The sequence below is a fragment of the Lontra canadensis genome, unplaced genomic scaffold, assembly GCF_010015895.1.
Source record: "Lontra canadensis isolate GAN:19392208 unplaced genomic scaffold, GSC_riverotter_1.0 scaffold37, whole genome shotgun sequence".
Taxonomy (NCBI): Eukaryota; Metazoa; Chordata; class Mammalia; order Carnivora; family Mustelidae; genus Lontra; species Lontra canadensis.
The window spans coordinates 15,861,741-15,881,924 of NW_022631031.1; the positions used below are offsets into that span (position 1 = coordinate 15,861,741).

General features: G+C 39.7%; 1 protein-coding gene across 1 annotated transcript in view; it reads right to left on the minus strand.

Annotated features, from left to right (window-relative positions):
- Positions 1–11,041: 11,041 nt before the first annotated feature.
- KCNB2 (potassium voltage-gated channel subfamily B member 2) overlaps positions 11,042–20,184 on the minus strand; it is a 399,811-nt gene continuing 390,668 nt past the window's right edge. Inside the window, exon 3 of the mRNA XM_032869199.1 lies at positions 11,042–14,549. Coding sequence (XP_032725090.1) covers positions 12,390–14,549 — 2,160 coding nt within the window. The 3' untranslated portion in view covers positions 11,042–12,389. The remainder of the gene's footprint in view (positions 14,550–20,184) is intronic.

The window sequence follows — 20,184 nt, forward strand, 5'->3', positions numbered from 1 at the left end:
AAACGGGGCATTAAATGAAGTGTGGGCTCTTCAGGGTATCCACACTTCTGAGCAACTGCCCGGGTCTCATACTGGTGGAACAGGCCGTGGGGTCAGGACTTAAGACTTCACGCACCTGACAAGGACTGTCCGGAATTGATTTCGGGAATGGCAGTGGCACACGATCCCGAAATCCTCTGATGATTTCACCCCCGAGTTTCAGCAAGGTGCTTTGCATTGAGTAACAAATGTAAACCAAGTGACATCCGTCGGTAGGCTGTCGGAAAGGATTGGTTTGAAAGGGAGAGGACTTCTGATGGCAATGGATCCAGCTTTTATTTCTTTTCCCGACTTAGCAGTTTTATCCTACACTTCCTCCAAAAGCTGCGTGCCTCCACAGTCAGTAATGAGGTGTCAAGAAACCATGGATCGTTGGGTGGGGCGGGCATGTGTGCCATGCGCAATGTGAGTGACTTCATGCAGAGAACTGAAATGACACAGATGATTCATTTACACATTTATTTTCTATCTTGCTTATTCTACCAGACTGAAATGGAGAACAAAGCCAGCAATTTTATAGACATTTTGACATAAAGGAAACAAGTATTTTGATGTTGAACAATTGTACAGACTACTACATGCATATAAGTATGCTGATTGGTGCAGAAATACTGAGTTGATCAGCAGAACTACCCATACAAAAATCACATTTTCTTTTTATGGAGTCAAAATGCAGCAGATATGGGGACACGGATACAAACACCATTAAATGGGAGAGGAGGGCATTGTAGTAATGGTGCAGGATGGACAGTGGAGCAAACACGAGTATGCTAAATTGTACCCTCTTCGCAAAACCGAAATCAGAACACCTCGTTTGCAAAGATAATGAAAGAAAGCACGTGGAGGCAGATGAATGACACTAGACGAGACTTAACCACTTCTGCGTAAGCTTTAGCTTTTATTGAGAGTTTGTAATGAAAATTATTTCAATGCAGTACGAAATGAAATGCTAATGCTATCGCGTGTACGGACAGGACGGGATAATCCAACGGAGAAAACTTCAAACATAGAACACTGATTGTGCTTCTTTTCCTTGGCAGCATTCAGAGCACTCATAGCCAAGGGTACGAAAACCCTCGGAAACATTGAAGTGAATGAAAGTGAAGTGAATGACGCTTCGTGTGACTGCCTACAAACCTAGTACCATGTAACTTAGAAATACGCAATCATATTACTTAATGTGTACAGCAATTGTAGGAACTATTCATTTAACTTGTAATGTCTGATACTCTATATTCCTTAGGTTTTAAAAATAACTTTGAGTGTCTTTAAATCTGGGAGATGTTAGGGATTTAATAGAAACTATTAAAATCTCTACAACTTGAAAAAAAAAAATAGGTTGCCCATCAACCTGTTTTATAGGGAAATCACCCATGATTATTCCCAGCAAGGCTGTTTATGTGCATTAATTACTGATAGCTTTGTAGTTTTGACATAAGGATTCATACAATTACTTTGTACTCTTCACAGAGTTGTCCTGAGTTTAACAATAACATTATAATTCTAACATTAAACATTGAGTTAATGAGTCTGGGAGTTAGACGTATTTGTTTTTAATAATATATAACTCTATTTAACCGAAAAAAGCAGTAGATGATTCAGGCTCCCCCTCCTGATGCTTAGCACACTCACAATCACATGCTCACATATACAGAACTCATACAGCCTTCCCAAAAGCCAATCAGCTTTTCAGAAAACACACACAATGAACTTTAGTACCCCCCCCCACTAACTCATTTGGAGATGTGCCTTTCTCTATTAACTTTTCTTTTTTTCTTCCCTCTCCCTCCCCCTTCCCTTCTTCCTCCCTCCTCCTCATCCCCATCCCCCAAGATACTGGTCGTCGAACATCTATACATGTTAATGTTGTAGATTCCCAACTTTAGTTTCAGGAGACCAAAAGAAAATAAGGTACCCTCTTGACTACTGGACATCACTAGACACGTCACTCCTGAGGAACACATATCCTTTGACTGGCTGAAAACAGCTAACGTCAGACAGGTAAGAGTTCACCACAACATCCTCTTTTTATTTCACACATAATAGTGGTGAAAGAAACCATTTAAGGCAGGTCTACGTTGGCAATGGCAAATGATTTAAGCAACTCAATAGGAAAATCAATAGCTACTTCTCTTTAGTTTGTTAGTAGGCAACACTTTTTAAACAGAACTATTTGACGTATTTTAGACTACGTAGATATGGTGTAGAGATTTGTATTACAAGCCTGAAAAGACAGAAAATACTACCTCAGTATTTATGGTAAAGAACACACAGATGGAAATGACTCAGTGAGCCACTTTAACTAAAGGCGTGAGTGCACTGCCTCAGTCCTTTTTTGGGCTAGATGTTGAGGAAGCAGTTTATAGTCACTTTTGTACTGTGGCCTATGTACACGACACTGTCACATTAGTGTGTCGACAGAATAAGGTTAGACAACCACTCAGCAGCTTTTAAATGCAGCAGACGTGGACAGTCAACACGGAGCTTTTACATAAGCTACGCAGAGACAGGTAATAACTACATTTAGTGAGCTGGTTGGGTGGTATAATGGTTTATCTGAATGCTATTTAATAAGCTTTATTTTTTCAGAAGACAGATAGGAACACAGTATTCGTTAGGCTATAACTAAATAGTAGGATCTAAACTGTCATGCAATTATGCTTGAGATCATGAATTACTTTTCTAAGCATCAGACAACTGATTGAAACCCCAAACTAAGTAATATGTTGTACTAAAGCTTTCATAAAATCACTAGTCAAAACGGAATGAAAGAAAACGCCCCATTAACATCAAAATATTATTTTTAGTATACCAGTGATGGATACTGGATACTCTGAAGGTGAAATTTTAGTGTACCTTGGAAGCTCCTTTGCAGGTTCAATGGAAGATCTTCCTAAAGTCAGTCTCTAATACTGAAGTTAGCTGCCCACCCCCGCAAAAATTTGGTTGGAGTAGTTGCACTTCGTGTAAAGACTCTACGGTATGCTGTGTTATATGTACTCCTCGGGCATAACTCAGCTCTGAAGCTCTTTGTAGGAAATAAGGGTTCTATCTAAATTTTTTGTGACATGGAATTTTAAATAAATTGAAATAGAAAATGGATTTCTTCTTGTTACTTTTCTTGGTCCACAAGATTTTCACATGGACAAAAAGCAAAACAAAAAGTATCTGGTGAAGCTAATGGTAATCTACCGTTATATTATAAAAATGAAATTTAATAAAGAATTCTTTTTAAATCGAGAGCTTTTAATTCTCATTTTATAGTGTATTCTGGCAAATAGTCAGTTGTGGCAAATCTGGAACCAAATTTGGTTAGGAATTACTTTGTATGTAAATATATATCTATCTCCTTAGGTTCACAAATATGGGAAGGATGAAGATGGAAGAGGGTGTTGCAGTCACATACCTAAGAACGTTTAATTTTTTGGTAATAAGGAGAGTGTAAAAGAATCTTCAAATAGATAATAAAGCTAAAGTCATATAACTGTAGGAAACTGATTTTTCTTTAGAAGAAGTAGACATTTTTCTATTAAACATTAAAAAGGTAAGGCTGTTAGGTTAAAAACAAAACAAAACAAAACCACATTACCTAAGTTGTCATAGCATGTTATTTGTCCACATGAGTTGGAGACACATATATATGTAAACAACTAGAATGCATATGTATGTATTACATATAATATGTAATTTAGGAAATAAAATATTCTCTAAAGTAATAGTAAGTGAAAATCTACATTTATACTCACACACATTTAAAATTTTGAGTGTCTAGAAAGCCACAGAATAGTTTTAGGAAACTAAGTAATTAGCACACAAATGTGAGTTGAATGATTTCTCTTGGAATAAAAACAAAAAACAAAAAACACGAATACCTCCTGTCAGATATTGTGCATGGTGCTTTCCTATATACCATCTGGTTTAATTTATCATAGTCTTTTTAAAAAAACTCACAGCCACATGAAAAATATTAATTTCAAATGACCACCTAAAGATATTTTTATACAAAGAACTTAGAAAGAAATCCTAATCCATGATTTCTAATTGGAGGTACAGCAAAGTACAATGTTTTGCGATGGCCTTTTCTTCACCCCTAATATCTTTTGCTGAAGTTCTGTTTAAATTGCTCTAATGATTTTGGCCAAGAACCATATAAAAACTACAGAGTTATATCAATTTTCCCTGATTGAAATGTTTTCTACCATTGAAAGTGAAAAGATATTTTCCTTTTTGGATACTGCCCTGAAAACAGACACATTAATTGGTTGCCCATTTAGGATGGTGTCTGGTGACAAATCAGTGAGGTAGACACCACCTTTCTCCTCAACCTAGCTATTTCTCTTTGAAGTTCAAGAACTTAATAGAGGCTTGAAAAAATTATTCTTTTGTTAAGGGGGGGGGAGGGGAATACAGTGTCATTGCTTTGATGGTTAAACCAAGCTATGACAATGTGTTGGCAGTCCCTTTGTCCTTGGGCTTCCTGACCACATGGACAGCTTCCTGTTACTCTTAGCTTTGGGCTTCAAGTTGCTATTGCTAATGACTCAAATGGTTGTGCCCTTGACTTGAGACCAGAAGTACTATAGTCAGGCAGACCCTGGGGGGAAGATTGCTGGTGGGCACTGCAGACAGGAGAGGAATCAAAAATCTGGATAAGCAGGATCTGAGTTTGATCAAAAGGATGTTTCCAAACCAGGATGGTGAAACTTGAGGAGAAGTTAGAAGGGAGTGAGGTCAAGTCCCTTCTACAAATGGTTCCCATTGTACCCCGGGCACAGTAAGTAATGTTCACAAGTTGTCCAATAACTTCCCCTTCGAACATGTTTTCCCACTTACCCTCACTTCTTCAAAGAAAACAAAGAAGCAAGCAAACACACAAGCAACAGTGTAAAATAGAAAAGCTTTCGGGTTGAAAAGAAGGTGCTAAGAGCAAGACACAGTCATTAGGCTGTCAACTGAAAGATTATTAAAAATGCTTCAGTGTGCTAATGGTACCTTATATTTGCTTAATAAACCTTTTTTATACATTCACTGTTGAATTTTTAATGGTTTAATATAATGTCTCTTTAAAATTGCATAAATTTGAAACTTGGCTATTGTATGACAAACCTAAGTGTTTTGTAAATTGCAGGGTTTTTTTTTCTTTCTTTCTTTCTTTAGCTTTGAACTAAATAGGAAAATTTTGCCAATTCTTTAGTAAGATTTTCATGCTCTCTCTCTCTCTCTCTATATATATATACCTATATATATACACTAATTTTGGTGATAGCATTCTTTTGGAGAAGTAATATTAGTAATGCTAGTACATATTACTTCCTATGTATCTGTTTCCTTTAGAAAAATTCTCCTAATTTCAATTAAACATTATGATGTGAGTACTTGCAGGTTGAAATCAGCCTAATCCATATGTGACAAATAAGAACATTAGAAGTGTCTTGGCTTAACGATGGTTGAAATCCGACTGTAAAAGAATTTCTGGCCAGCACCCACAGATGTCTCCTGGGAGTTTAAAAACCACCTATTTTTTTCACTGAGGTCAATTCTGAGGCATTTCGGGTTCTATTTGTAAACTCTGGGAAGAACCGAGACTGTGGGTTTTGGAGTTAATCAACCGAATGACTTTATTTTCACAGGTTTATGATTCTTAAAAAAATAAATAATTAAATAATTAAATAATTAAACGAAAAACACTCTTTTGAGTTCTCTCTAGCTTCCTGTTCATAGCGGGGAGGTCACAGTAGCATTTGCTGTGTAAATGCCCACAGTAGGGCACCGCTAAATATTTAGCAAAACCTGTGATTCTGTTTTGATTTGGAGGTGGGAGGTAGAAATACTGTGAAAGAGCTGTGCAGAAAGTAGCAACAGTTTTATCAGATACTTTGGAATAAGAAAACGAAAACTGAGAAATGATCACTGAAAGCAACGTCTAGGACGTCATTGTGATTTTGGCTACATGCACGCGTAATGGAAGGTGTAAAATGGCAGAAAACTTTGCAGTCCTCATTATGGCTTCTTTTTCAGGCAAGCGGAGAATTGCATTTCCTCTCAGACCAACCACTAGAAGGTACTTAGCATGGAAAATAAAGAAAATAAAGCCTATGACATCCTTTCTGAACCTGCGTGTTGACCTCTGGTCTGTTTGCACAATTCCGTGCAAGATTCCCTGAATCTTGATGGTGAAAGTCTACTTTCATTGTTCGGTACAGTATGCCATTACAAGGCCTTTTAAGGTTAAAATGAAACACAAGTAACTGAAAGAAAAACCATTTGGCCATATTGTTTGCCATTACTGCCCATAGTGGATGGGAGAGAAGCTACTTGCTCAGTAGATTTTCATCAGACCACAGGTTGTGATGGCTTCTATCACAGCATGTAGGCTGAGATTTAGAAAAAAAAAAAAAAAAAAGCAGCAGCAGCAAACAGAACAGTTATGGGAATATAAAAAATGATTTTCAACATCATTTTTGCTAGAATCGTATTTCCTTACGTGGAAGAGGGTACTATCTCCACTGAAATACACTGTCACTAGATCTCAGACAGCTACTATGATTTTAAACATGTATGTGTAGAAAGCATATTTGGTGGTCATTCAGATCCTATAATAGGAAACGAAATAAATAATTTGTGTCTGAGGGAACATAAAAATGGATTATAGGAATTTTCAGACTATAAACTCAAAAATATCGCCATATTATTTCCAGCTCACCCTGTGGAACTGGATTTCACTTGGGAATATAATCTTTTTAAATATGAAATCTCTTCTAGATGGTAAAATGAAGGGTATAAACTGTGCATAGATTAATTTCTGGCCCAGGGCAAATAATAAATGTTAGTTGAATGAAATATTTTATCACAGCAATCTGGTACTATCTGTTAAATCATAAGAAATAATTTTTTCAGGAGAGAGATTAAACTTGGAATGATGGTCTCAATTGTGAATTTCATGTCAATAGTAAGTCTAAATATTACAAAAGCTTATATATGTACCTAATATAATTTTCTCTGCTTAAAAAACATGTTTAATTTACTCACATATTTGTCTTTCTTCTTTTTTGTACTTGTAGTTTTTGCTGGACGTGGGTTGTCTTATTATGAAAGAGAATCTCCCCATCTCCCTTTATATGTATTTTTATAGATTAAACCCCTTTGAGATTTAAGAAGGAAGAGATTATGCATTAATGGCAATGAAGGAAGAGATTAGGCATTAATGGTAATGGTAAATAAGGATTTACGCAATTAACTCAGCCTGTTTTAAAAAGGCCAGTAGAAGAAGTGGTTATTGAAACCAATAGCATTATATTGCAAGATAGCATTACATTACAGTAAGCATGAAGTTCAATAATATAGAACCAAGGTTTTGAAGTTGGGGCCTTTCCTCTTTCCTATTAGGGATGGGCCTTGGAGCATTTCCAATTTTTTACTTACATTTTTGAAGAGTCCTCTTTTTCTTTCTTTCTTTCTTTTCTTTTTCTTTTTTTCTTTCTTTTTTTTTTTTTTTTTTTTTTTTTGCCTTAGTTCTGTTTGGGTGAGGACAGTGGCAGTGGAAAAATAGCTAATATACTTTCAAAGTCACATAGAGCTGGTTAATAAATCCCTTGAGTCAAGCTATACAATAGAATTTTAAATATCCTCCATTTAGAAATTCAGGGGCTAAACAAAGAATAGTGAGTGATACATTGCTAAGATGTTGCCTCTGGTCAGTGGGAAGTAAGACAAACACCACATAACCATCACCAAACTATTAAAATATAAAATGTGTTATAGACTTTTTACTGGTATTAATCTTGCTCTAGTTATTGGTGCTGGACCATAACTAGCTATTTCAACAGGCAATCTATATGATCAAAAATTATCCTAGAATTCATCAGGTAAAGAGGAAAGACAACCCATCACCTCACTCAGGTGAACAATTTCTTATCTCGTGTAAATATAAATTGTGACTCAAAAATAATCAGGTATCAGACTTCCTTTTATGCCATCTGTCTATTTCTTAGGAAAACAGTTTGCTGGAAAAGCATTTCACTTGTTCTTGTCATCTGCTTCCTTGGTTTGATCACTGAGTGACTTTTTCCATACTGAGAAGAGCCATTTTTTAGTCACCCAAACGATCCTCAGCCTGGTTGTAAATAGGCCAGGCAGTAAGCGACATGAGGCCCAGGGGTGTATCCTAGCACCAAGCACAGTGCCTTCTCTGGAATATGAGGTGCTGACCTAGTATTTAGGGGTATAATACCTAGTATCTAGTAATATAGGGGTGCTCACCTAGTGTTTGCTGAATGAATGAACAATGAAATGACAAGTTCAATTAGACAAAATTTGTGCAATTAGTCTAGAAGTAGCTCTACAATTCTGCTTGTTTTTTTGTTTCAGAAAAACAGGTTTCTTCCTTCAGCCCTCTTCCTCATATGTATGTCATGTTACATCACGAGATATGAATTCTTTTCTTTCATCTGAGGGTGTGGATCTTATTACCAGAATTCTAAGTTGGCAAATGCATGTGCTAAAAAGATGGTCAATGTCAGTTATCTTCAGTCATTACCATTCGGCATGGGTTACTGCTGCTATAAGCAAATTGCATGACTATAAATGCATCTCCAGTGTTTTGTTTGTTTGTTTTTACATAATTTCAGAAACTAACAGGAAAAAAACCTTACAAAACATACTCTGGTACATTGGAATGATGGACTTGATGCCAGACGTCATGGATGAAGCCAGGTCACTACTATTCGCCAGTGACCTGTGTCAACTTGAACAAAATGCATAACCTCTCTGGTCCTTTACTGATAAGTAATACCTAATTCAGAAGGCTGCTGTGAAGATTTAAGTTCAAGAAGAAACTATAAGTTACTCTACATACATAAGGCTTTTTTTTTTCCTATTCAAATTTCAAGAGAAAGTAATTGAGTTGTTGGCTTTCCCCAGCCTGTGTCTACATGAGAGTGAGACTGTTTTGACAAGAAATTAGTGGGAACAGATACTTGGCATATACTCTTCTTGTTACCAGATCTAGTCACATCAGGATAATGCTTGATCTAAATGCTTGCTTCAAAGCAGTTGATTTTGCCAGAGGGGAGAAATTTCTAGTGGAAATATTTAGAGACAAATTAGATCAACTCCAGGCACTCAGTTATGTTACTCTTGTATTTGTGATCCAACCCACGTATCCGTTTCCATACTTTTATGATTGATCTCAGTCGAGCTAAGATCTTCTGGCCATTGCACTAGTTGTTAAGATAGCTAGAAGAATCAAATAAACCATTCTTGAGATTGTGTTATTTTGAGTTCAAATAGTCTCTACTCACTGAATTTTGTCTCTGGTCACTGAGCTAGCTCCCGATGAGTACCCTTTCCCAGTAGCAGAAACCGACAGTGCGCCTGAAGGAACCAGTCTGCGCGCCCGTCATTCACGCAGTGCTTCTTCAACTAGGGATATATTTTCCGAAGGGTACAAAAGAGGTATATGAAGTCATAAGAGTATCGATTTTACTAGTCGATAAGCAATATAAAACATCATTTCTTTTATATTGAAACATATGGAGTAAAATGCAGCATTTACATGAATTTTTAATGTAAAAATAAGACTTCAAAAGAATTCTGTGCTTGGTATAGTTGCAGACCATTTCAGGCGTACACACGCTCATTCCCTGCGCCAGCTGCAGTTCATTGAAAAGGTTTCAGAAGTGCTGCAGAAGTGCACTCTGGGAGCCCTCAGTTCCCAAACTGCCTCCCTGTGAAACAACAATGTTTGTTTGTTTGTTTTTTTTTGTTTTTGTTTTTTTTTTTAGAGGAGCATTTTATTGTTCTCCTAGCTGAAGACTTTTGGCTCAGAGGGGCTAAGAAGAATGGAAGGTTAAGCTTCCATAAGAGGGACTTGAAAGTTCTCTGGAACTTAAGATATTAAAGGGAAAAAAGTTTTTAGGGAAAATGCCTCCAGGTTTGGATGTCTAGGATTCCTTATCTAGGTAAGATTTCTAACATAAAGCATTCTGGAGAGCGGTTCTTAGTAGAAAGCCTAATGGACACATGAAAGTGGGCATTAGAGAACTATCAGGGCAAAAAGACAAATCCACCTGTGCAGACAGATAAATGAAAAAAAAAAACCAAACCCAAATTGAGATATAACAATACAGAGACATTAGAAAATAATTGCTTTCTAAGACTACGTAAAGAAAATGATTTTCCTAACTTATTTGCTATTCATCTAACAGCAGACATACCCGTTTGACTTGAAAAACTACATGTAGAAAATTCCAACACTCTAGATTTACAAAAACAGATCAGTATTTCATTTTAGACACTGAAGTGAGCATGAGTACTGTAAATAATCAATGGTTAATGACCATAAACCCTTCAAGGTTATGTCTTGAGACAAACATGAAAACCATTAAGAAATTCTAAGCGCAGTGAAAAATATTTAAAATTGTTTTTAGCAGTAGGGATGCTTGGATTTCAGCTAAGAACAAAACTGTTTTCTTATCTGAGATATAATGACCAGATTCTGTTAATAAATTCTGTTCCTAAAGCCTTAAATTCTAAACATTTGGGTTGTCTTTTGCCAGTGTTTTTACAGTAATTTAAAAAACAGAATACAATTTAGAATTTGTTTTTTTCTTTAAACAAAAGTTGTGCTTTAAATTTGGTTCGGAATTTTCCCAACTCTTTCCATGAACTACACACACACACACACACACACACACACACACATACACACTCACACTCACACATGCATGTGCACACACATGTACAAAATGCATTATGCTGAGGCAAAACTTGAACATTCCTGAGAGACCAAGGAATCATCTTAACCATGAAGTCTTAAGGGAGCTGAGAAAGAATTCTGTCTTGGATTTACTGGGGGTAAAACAGAGACTAAGATGTTTTTCAAGGCCTATCCAGAATCACACATCTGGTAGTCGTGGATCTGGAACCAGAACCTTCATTTCCCGTGAAGCAAAATGGATTCAACCAACCTGGGGTCTTAGCACAGACTTCACCAACAGGATACGCGCCAGCATGTGTCTCAACTCCTCTGGATTTCAGTGTTTTCAGTAGAAAATGCTGGATGTGGCTTTCCACAAGGGTTGTCCTGGTGATGCTTGGGACGTTGGAAACATGAAGGGGTGTTTCCAATTGCTGGTGCCTACTGGCCTCTGTAGGGCTCCTCAAGCAGCCATGTTCCCTCCCCACACTGGGAATTACTGGGCTACAGTTACCAGCCTACGACTCTTTTTATGGTAACTCATTTCTGAACCCAACTAACTGTGAGAGGGGTGGCAGTCTGACTTAAAGACTTAGCTTTCAGTTTGTCAGAAGTCACTTTTTGGAATTCCCATTTTGGCATATCTACATTCTATCTTTAGTTCTTCAGATAGAAAAGTTTATGTTGGCTTCAAGTGGAAAATACTGTCATCTTTCGATGGTCAACATACAACTAAAAAACAAAAAACAAAAACCACTTAAATTTCCAAATGTGGAGTGCGTTAAAAGAAAAAAAAAAGTTTAGTTCTATGATATAACCTTTGACATATTTTCAGGGTTTTAGGCTGTGGCAAAATTAGATATATAATTGGCAAAATTTCAAGCTTAAATTCCAAATTTGTCAATATCTGGTCATTAAATCTTGCCTATTTTCATGATTTATAAATAAAGCCGCAAGTGCCACAACTAAGCAGAAGCACAAAAGAAAAATGCACTCTATGAATTCTATCACAATCAAAATACTGTATTCCTTTAAACAAATGACTTTTAAGAGCTTTATAACCCAAAGCAAGATATGTGAGATGGTTTAAGAAGAGGTTGCAACTTTGCAACAGGAAGTCTGTACAGCTCCTCCAGGCAGTAGCTGTGAAGGAAGTATCTGTGTCTCAGAAACTTGTTTCCATATGTTCTTGACAATTTTGCATCCCGGGTCCCATTATTTACAAAGTTACGCATTTTGCAAGCTCAAAGCACCTTGGTCCTCCTAATTACGAATGCATGCAGTGACATTTCATCCTTTCATGTGCAAATTCATTCATTGTAACAGAAAAGTTAAAAGTTGAAATCTGTCTACAATTTGAAATGAAAGGATCAAAAATGTCAGACATTGCAGAATACTGGTTCCTAATAGAGCTCTCTTTATTTGTTCACTGTTCCTCAGTCATTTCTGTTCGTTACAAAATGCAGTCGTGACTCTTTATTTTAACAGTACTTAAACTAAACTGTTCATGCCATGCAAAAATAACATTTTATGCATTTTTTTGTGGGAGGGGGCTTCCCATGTTTTTAGTTCACAGGCATTATTACCGCATTTTTAAGAAACAAGTTTTTATTATTATTATTATTATTATTATTATTATTGCTTTTGTAACTAGTCACATGCTGGTTTCACGTGTGGGACAATAACTTGTGTCTCCCGGGTTGGAATGAATTTCTGGGGCAAATAAGTGGTTTTCCATCTTGCACCCTTCTTGACTATTATTGTCCTTTTTTACTTCCGCCACAGCATGGTAAATGTCTTGCCTACAGTTGTGACTTGTGTCCTGGGGGGAGGAAGAGCCCACACAGGCCTCTTCTCTCAAAGGGTCTCTTCCATCACTAGGTTTATCTGCAAAGCAGTTGGGGCTGGAGTCTGCCTGCTTGTCCTGCCTGGGCCCCTGGAGCTCTAAGAAGTCATCGTCTTCGCCAGTGTCTATTTCAGTGAAGCTCCTCCTCTCTCTTGACGAGAAAGGAAAGAGTTTCTGCTTGGGAAACCGAGGGGTCAGCCCTTTGGAAGGTCCCTGACAGTGTGCGGATATCTCGGCGCCCAGCAAGGGTCTGTCTCCCTGGGAGGGCGTTTCTTCGAGGAGGATGGTGCTGATGAGCTGCGGGGTGGTGAGGGAAAAGTCAGCCGTGGTGACCGGCAGTGGCCTGGCTGTGCTGGGCGGGGTCTGCGGGGCACCGCCTCTGTTTTCCTTAAAGTTCACTTTGAGCGATCTGGATTTTAGGGGGTTGCTGCCTTTCAGCGAACTCTTAGGGCTCTCGGAGGTACCGTCCGACGGCAAAGGGCCGTGGAGCCCACTTTGGGAAGCGCTGGCATCAAGGCTCACAGTGATGTCGACTGGAGCGTATTCCAGGATGGCATCCCTGGCCCCGGGCCCTTTCTCTCTGCTCAGTGTTAGAAATGGGGGCCCCCTGACTCTTTGGTGCTCTTCCGTCCCCGGGAGGTCGGGTGGGAACTTCATCTGCAAGTGGGAGGCGGACAGCGGCGGCAGGGGCGACCTCTCGGTCTCTGTGAAGTCGGTGGCGCAGCTGGTGAAGCTGTCAATGCTGGAGGTGCTCTTCATGTCCACGATGACCTCGGTCTGCGCCACGGCCAGCTGCTCCTGCGGGCACACCACTACTTCCATCTCGATCTCCTCCTCGTACGCAGAGGGCCTCTCGGGCTGCTCCTGGCGGTCCGGGTTCGGGTGGGCGTGAGGCTGCGTCTTGGTGATCTCGTTGTACAGCATCTCCAGTTTCTGGGCACTCAGATGCTGCGGGCTGGAGGAAGAAGTGTTGTTCAGCTGGTCGTGGGAGTCTTTCTGGCTAACCTCCTGGTACTTATTCTCGAAAGATTTGTTGGAGCTTGTTTCCGACAGAGCTTTCCTGGCCCACTTCCACCGGCTTGGGGACAGGTGATTATCATCAGCCGAGTCCTTGGTACTGGCCGACTCTCCTGCCTTCTCCACCGCCACGTCTATCAGTTCCATGCTGCGCGCAAAGGCATCTTTTAAGTTCATGGAAACAATGCTTCCGTTCCTCTTGGCCCGCTCAAGAGCCTCTCTCCTTTTAATTGCCTTCTCCTGGCGTTTCTGCTCCTTGTAAAACTCAGAAAAATTGTTCACAATGATTGGGATGGGAAGGGCAATAACCAGAACCCCGGCAATACAGCAGAGGCCTCCCACGATTTTCCCTAATAGTGTTTTCGGGTAAATGTCACCATAGCCCACGGTGGTCATGGTGATGGTGGCCCACCAAAACGACGCTGGGATACTGGTGAACTTGGTAGCGTCTTCGTCCTTCTCTGCAAAAAATACCAGGCTGGAAAATATCATTATCCCCATGGCCAAAAATAAGATCAGTAAGCCCAATTCGTTGTAGCTCCGTCTGAGGGTGAACCCCAGGGACTGCAGGCCTGTTGAATGCCTGGCGAGTTTCAGGATCCTGAGGATCCGCATGATCCGAAAGATCTGAACCACGCGCCTCACGTTCTGGAACTGCAGCACGCTCTTGTTGGACTCCGTGAGGAAGATGGTGACGTAATATGGCAAGATGGCCAGCAAGTCTATGACATTTAGGGGGCCTTTGAAGAACTTCCACTTGTTTGGTGAGGACAGGAAGCGTAAAAGGTACTCCATGGTAAACCAAGCAATACACACAGCCTCCACGTGGGCTAACTGGGGGTTGTCGTTGGGTTGGCCAAACTCATCTGTTGCCTGCAGCTCTGGTAGAGTGTTGAGAGACAGAGCGATGGTGGAGAGTACTATGAACAGGATAGACACGATGGCCAAGATCTGGAAAAGAGAAGGAAGCCCAAGTTAGCAAATCCTCTTCGTTGCCTAGGCAGCTGGGAGACATATGGATTCACTGTTTTTTTTCAGTGATATGAACTGCTCAAAGATATTCCAGGAAGGTAACTTTATAGCTCAAAATTCTCTAACTAATGCAAACACATTCACTTTTTATGAGTTCATTTCACTTAGAAGCACAATGTAGTACCCATTTAAATTCCGGGGCCTAAACAATTTGGAAAAAAAAAGAAAAAGAAAATCCATCCTCCACCCCTGCCTTTGTTCTTGTGTTGAGTAACCACCCTTTAGAATCGCTTTGGGAACCAGTCTCTCTTCTCTCAGTTTTGTTATTTTTCTCTCTTAACCACCTGGTTTGTGTTTCTTTAAGTGAATCGCGTGACATGTCACATATGCTAGACAGAATTCATGGTTTCTAGAAGTTTTATTCTACAACTGAAACCAAGAATGCAGACCTACACATGAGAGGTAATATAGCACTGGGTACAACAGTGTTTCTCATACAAAAAATACCATTTATACGGTAAGCACTGATGGCAGAACCAAATCAGGAAAGCCTTCATCCTGGGATGTGGGGACTTCTGGCCAGCATCATGTGGGAAAGGAAGACTACAGCTAACTTCATTTGGTCAAGAATGAAGTCTTCATAAAGAAGAGATTGTTGACAATCCATGATGATTTTGGTGCAGGGAAGACATTTTACATGGCGGAAAAAGCACAATGTCAGATGTGGCAGGAAAGAGGAAGAGCTCAGAGAGAAGCGAAAAAGATGAGATGATAGGATTTTAGTCGGTCTGAGCTCTTTATCATTTCCTATGTGACCTTGGGCAGGTTTTCAACCTCTCATTGTCTCAGTTTACAAATCTGTAGAACCAAGACAATGGTCAGAGCTGTTTCATTGTTGTTGTGAAGATTACATGACTCCCAAATATTGGTAAAAAGCACTTGTATTATGAGAGGTTGGAATGAACAGGACTTCAGTCTGGAAAGACAAAGGCCAAGAACAGGTATGTGGGAAATCTGTGAAGCCAGGCACCATATAGACAGCCCAGGTAGGGACTTCTTTATAAGGCCGAACATGAAGATTAAGGTTTGAGGGCACCTGGGTGGCTCAGTGGGTTAAAGCCTCTGCCTTCAGCCCAGGTCATGATCCCAGCATCCTGGGATGGAGCCCCCTATCAGGCTCTCTGCTCAGCAGGGAGCCTGCTTCCCCCTCTCTCTGCCTGCCTCTCTGCCTACTTGTGATCTCTGTCTACCAAACAAATTAAAAAAAATTTAAGATTAAGGTTTGAGAACAATGGGAGGAAGCACTTTTTTGCTTAGTAAAGATTGTGCATCTGGGACACACACTTCTTGGTGAAGCAGGAAGCCTCTCTGGCCTAGATTAGGTCTGGCTTGGTTTCATTTGACCTTTATCAATGATCTTGGGAGCTGTCATTGGTCTCAGTTATTATTATAGGTAGCTCTGAGAAAAATATGCTGACGGTGACTATTTAATTTAAAGATTTAGCATCCGGTAAACATTTCAAAGGATAATGATTAAACAGCTTGAAACCCCACAGCCTAATAAATCTAGATCATGAAAAAATTAGTTTGCCTCTAACTGACATTAGGACTTGTAAACGAAAGTCTTTTCCTGTTCTTTCTCCCTCAGTTTCCCTCTCTTTACTCTTGTAAATTTCTCTTCTTCTGGGTTACTCTCCTTACCTTTTCTCCTCTCATGCCTCCTTTATACCTTTCATTGTTTTTTGTTCCTGTTCTTTCAGCTTCCATCTCTCCCCTCAAATCTCTTTTAAGTAAAATTACAGTATAACATATTTCAGAGCGTATTACAGATACCAAATAAAGATTTATGGTTCCTTAACTTAAAGAACAGTATTTTACTATTAGTATTTTATATATTTTTCTTGAACAAAACTAAGGTAAGTACTTTTTACTTGAGTATACCTCAGAATTTCCTTGAAAAATGTGGATCAATGAATCACAGTAGAAAAAAGTTTCACTTTGTCCTATCCTAGGAGATTGTGGAGGCTAAAGTTAGAGATCCTCCCAGAAGGTTTAGATAATGGATTTGGATTCAGAGGGTTTGCTAAGGGCAAGGTGGGAATGCTCATCTCAAATCTCCACCCACAGAGGCCAATGGTAGGGTGATGCTGACAAAATTCTGCCACTGCAACATTCCTTAGGAAGCACTGGTCAGGTCCCATCCATTCTTATGCTCTTACCATAAGTAACCAGATCCCTCTGTGCTTTCTAGAAGGTCATACTGTTAATACTGTTGTATGACAGGTATATTATATTAAGTGAGGATTTTTTTTTCTTTTTTAAATTAAATATAATGCATTATTTGGCCCAGGGGTTCAGGTCTGTGAATCATCAGGCTTACACATTTCACAGCACTCACCATGGCACATACCCTCCCCAGTGTCCATAACCCAGTCACCCTCTCCCTACCCCCAGCCCCCAGCAACCCTCAGTTTGTTTTGTGAGATTGAGAGTCTTTTATGGTTTGTTTCCCTCCTGATCCCATCTTGTTTCATTCTTTCCTTCCCTACCCCCACAACCCCCCCGCCTCTCAAATTCCTCATATCAGAGAGATCATATAATTATCTTTCTCTTATTGACTTATTTTGCTTAGCATAATACCCTCTAGTTCTATCCACGTCATTGCAAATGGCAAGATTTCATTCTTTTTGATGGCTGCATAGTATTCCTTTGTATATATGTACCACATCTTCTCTATCTATTCATCTGTTGATGGACATCCAGGTTCTTTCCATGGTTTGGCTATTGTGGACATTGCTGCTATAAACATTCGGGTGCATGTGCCCCTTTGGATCACTACATTTGTATCTTTAGGGTAAATACTCAGTAGTGAGATTGCTGGGTCGTAGGGTAGCTCTATTTTCAACCTTTTGAGGAACCTCCATGCTGTTCTCCAGAGTGACTGCACCAGCTTGCATTCCCACTAACAGTGTAGAAGAGTTCCCTTAAGTGAGGATTTTAAGTGCTGGGATTGCTGCCATCATTCTTGTCCTGACAATCCATATTCTAGATTTCCATATCTTATCTGTTCACCTGCCTATTCTGGATGCATCTTCCTGGTGCTTATCATTTCGAAGAGCAACGAGAGAAGTAGAAATACAAATGAAGCCATTCTATTATCTTTGAACCTTTTTGGTCAAAGAACAAAAGTGGATGGTCCAGGGCGGACCTTCAGTTTTCCTTGACTCCATAATTACAGCCAGAATGTAGGTCATTTGCCTTCGGTAACTAATTTTGCACAATAATGAAGCACTATATGCTACTAACGCTATAGTCTCTAGTCTATAATCTACTTGACCACGACCTAACACATATGCTACCTTCTATCCCTAGAAATTCAGCACATGCACAACATGATCATGACCCTGAGATCATGACCTGAGCCAAAACCAAGAGTTGGACACGTAATGACCGCACCACCCAGGCATCCCTGGAGTACATGCTTGAAGGAAAAGAGTGACTACAGAAAAAACCCAACACTCAAGCTCTTAGCAACCCCCTATTTGTGTTAAAGAAACCATAGGTACCAAAGTGCATTACTTTTTGTCTCCTGTTCAAATATAATCTGTCAAAATCTATATGCTTTCACTTTAGAGAAATGACTTGTTTTAAATATCTTTGAAGTTTGGAGTTCTCCCAGAAAGACAGCACTCTAGACAAATTATTCAATACACACCAAAGATGATGTGTAGGACAATAAGCCAAATGGGAGTTTATTGTTTTATTGTAGAGTTTTAAAAGAAAATAAATATAACAAATGTGACATTTTGCTCTAAACTACAGGATATACTTCTAAACATGGGTATTTTTTAGTACAGCAAACCCTATGGCATTTAGGCTCTGCTTCTTTTATCCTAACTATGCACAGGTTGAATTTTTAATGCCCATCACCTCCACCCACTGGCCTGCAGAGCTGGCTATCTCTCCGCTCTAGCAAGCAGACTTAGGTTTGCATATGGCAAGGGAAGTGGACATGCAGAAATTGCAAACAATTATCCATGTGAGATTGGCCAACTCCCCTGGAGATTTGGATTAGATCATCTCCACAGTCCCTCTCACCTCTCACGCATAATGATTCTCTTCCTAAACCACCACTATTCTGCTAATTCCTGCCATGTCTGCAAACCAAACCAAGGACAAGTCACAACTGATTCTGTCATTTGGCTGAATGGCCAAAATACACTTTTATTGCTGAAGAAATGAAACGTCAAAGGAGAAGACTGAAAGGTACTGCACTGCTATATTCCAAGCATTTAGTTACTGAGAATAGATATTCTTTCAGGATAAAAATTTCCTTTTAAATCACCTGGATGATGATTTCAATTCTTCATATAAACACAGAAATTAACAGGATCACATGGAGTTAAGACTGGGACTCCTTGGGGCACCTGGGTGGCTTAGTTGGTTAAGCGTCTGCCTTCAGCTCAGGTTATGATCCCAAGGTCCTGGGATAGAGCCCCACATTCAGCTCCCTGCGCCGCGGAAAGCCTGCGTCTCCCTTTCCCACTCCCCCTGCTTGTGTTCCCTCTCTCGCTGTGTCTCTCTCTGTCAAATAAATAAATAAAATCTTAAAAAAAAAAATCAGGACTCCTAGCACTTGCATTAAGAGGTACCAAAAACTGGTTGCATTGATATCTGTTTGTGAGAGGAAGTAAGGCAGTTGGAGACTTGCCTCAATTGTACCAACTTATATTATATATTCTCTGAAGGGATATAATGGTATTAATGGGTGGTTTGTGGTGGAAAGAACACAGGACAGGGCATGAAAACACATGCCTCTACCTTTGTTAGAGTTCAGTTTCCTTTGTTAGCTTCAGTTCCCTTATTTGCAAAATGAGGTGTCCCACATTTGCCTTGCCAGCCTCACAGGGTTGTTAAGGATCAAACTAGATCATGCACATGAAGCATCCCATAATATGTACTGTGGGATGGAAATGCTGGAGATGGACCCGGACAAAGCCTTTGGCCAGCATCAAGAGGAAATAAAAAATACTTAGATGGTTTATCCCCCATTTAGATACAGTTTCATATCTGCTTTAAAGTCACTGACATTCAACACTCCACAAAAACACATGGAAACTTCTGTGCCTTGCACTGAAAGTCAGTGTAGGTACATTCTCTCTCTCCCCTCTCCCCTAACCTCTCCTTCCTTCCTTCACAAATACATACTGAAAGTTAAAAGTGAGTTACAAGCTCTTAACTACATAGCATTCCTGCTTTCTCCTCCTAGTGGGATATAATACATGAAACAAAAAAACCTGATGAGCAATAGAAAATGACATACACAACATGATGATTAAGAATGTTCAGGAGAGGGGCACCTGGGTGGCTCAGTGGGTTAAAGCCTCTGCCTTCGGCTCAGGTCGTGATCCCAGGGTCCTGGGATCAAGCCCCACAGTGGGTTCTCTGCTCAGCAGGGAGCCTGGTTTCCCCTCTCTCTGCCTGCCTCTCTGGCCACTTGTGATATCTGTCTGCCAAATAAATAAATAAATATTTTTTTTTTTAAAAAGAAGAATGTTCAGGAGAGAACCAGCTTATTTAAACTGAGAGGAAGGAAGAGCCCTGTGACAAACAC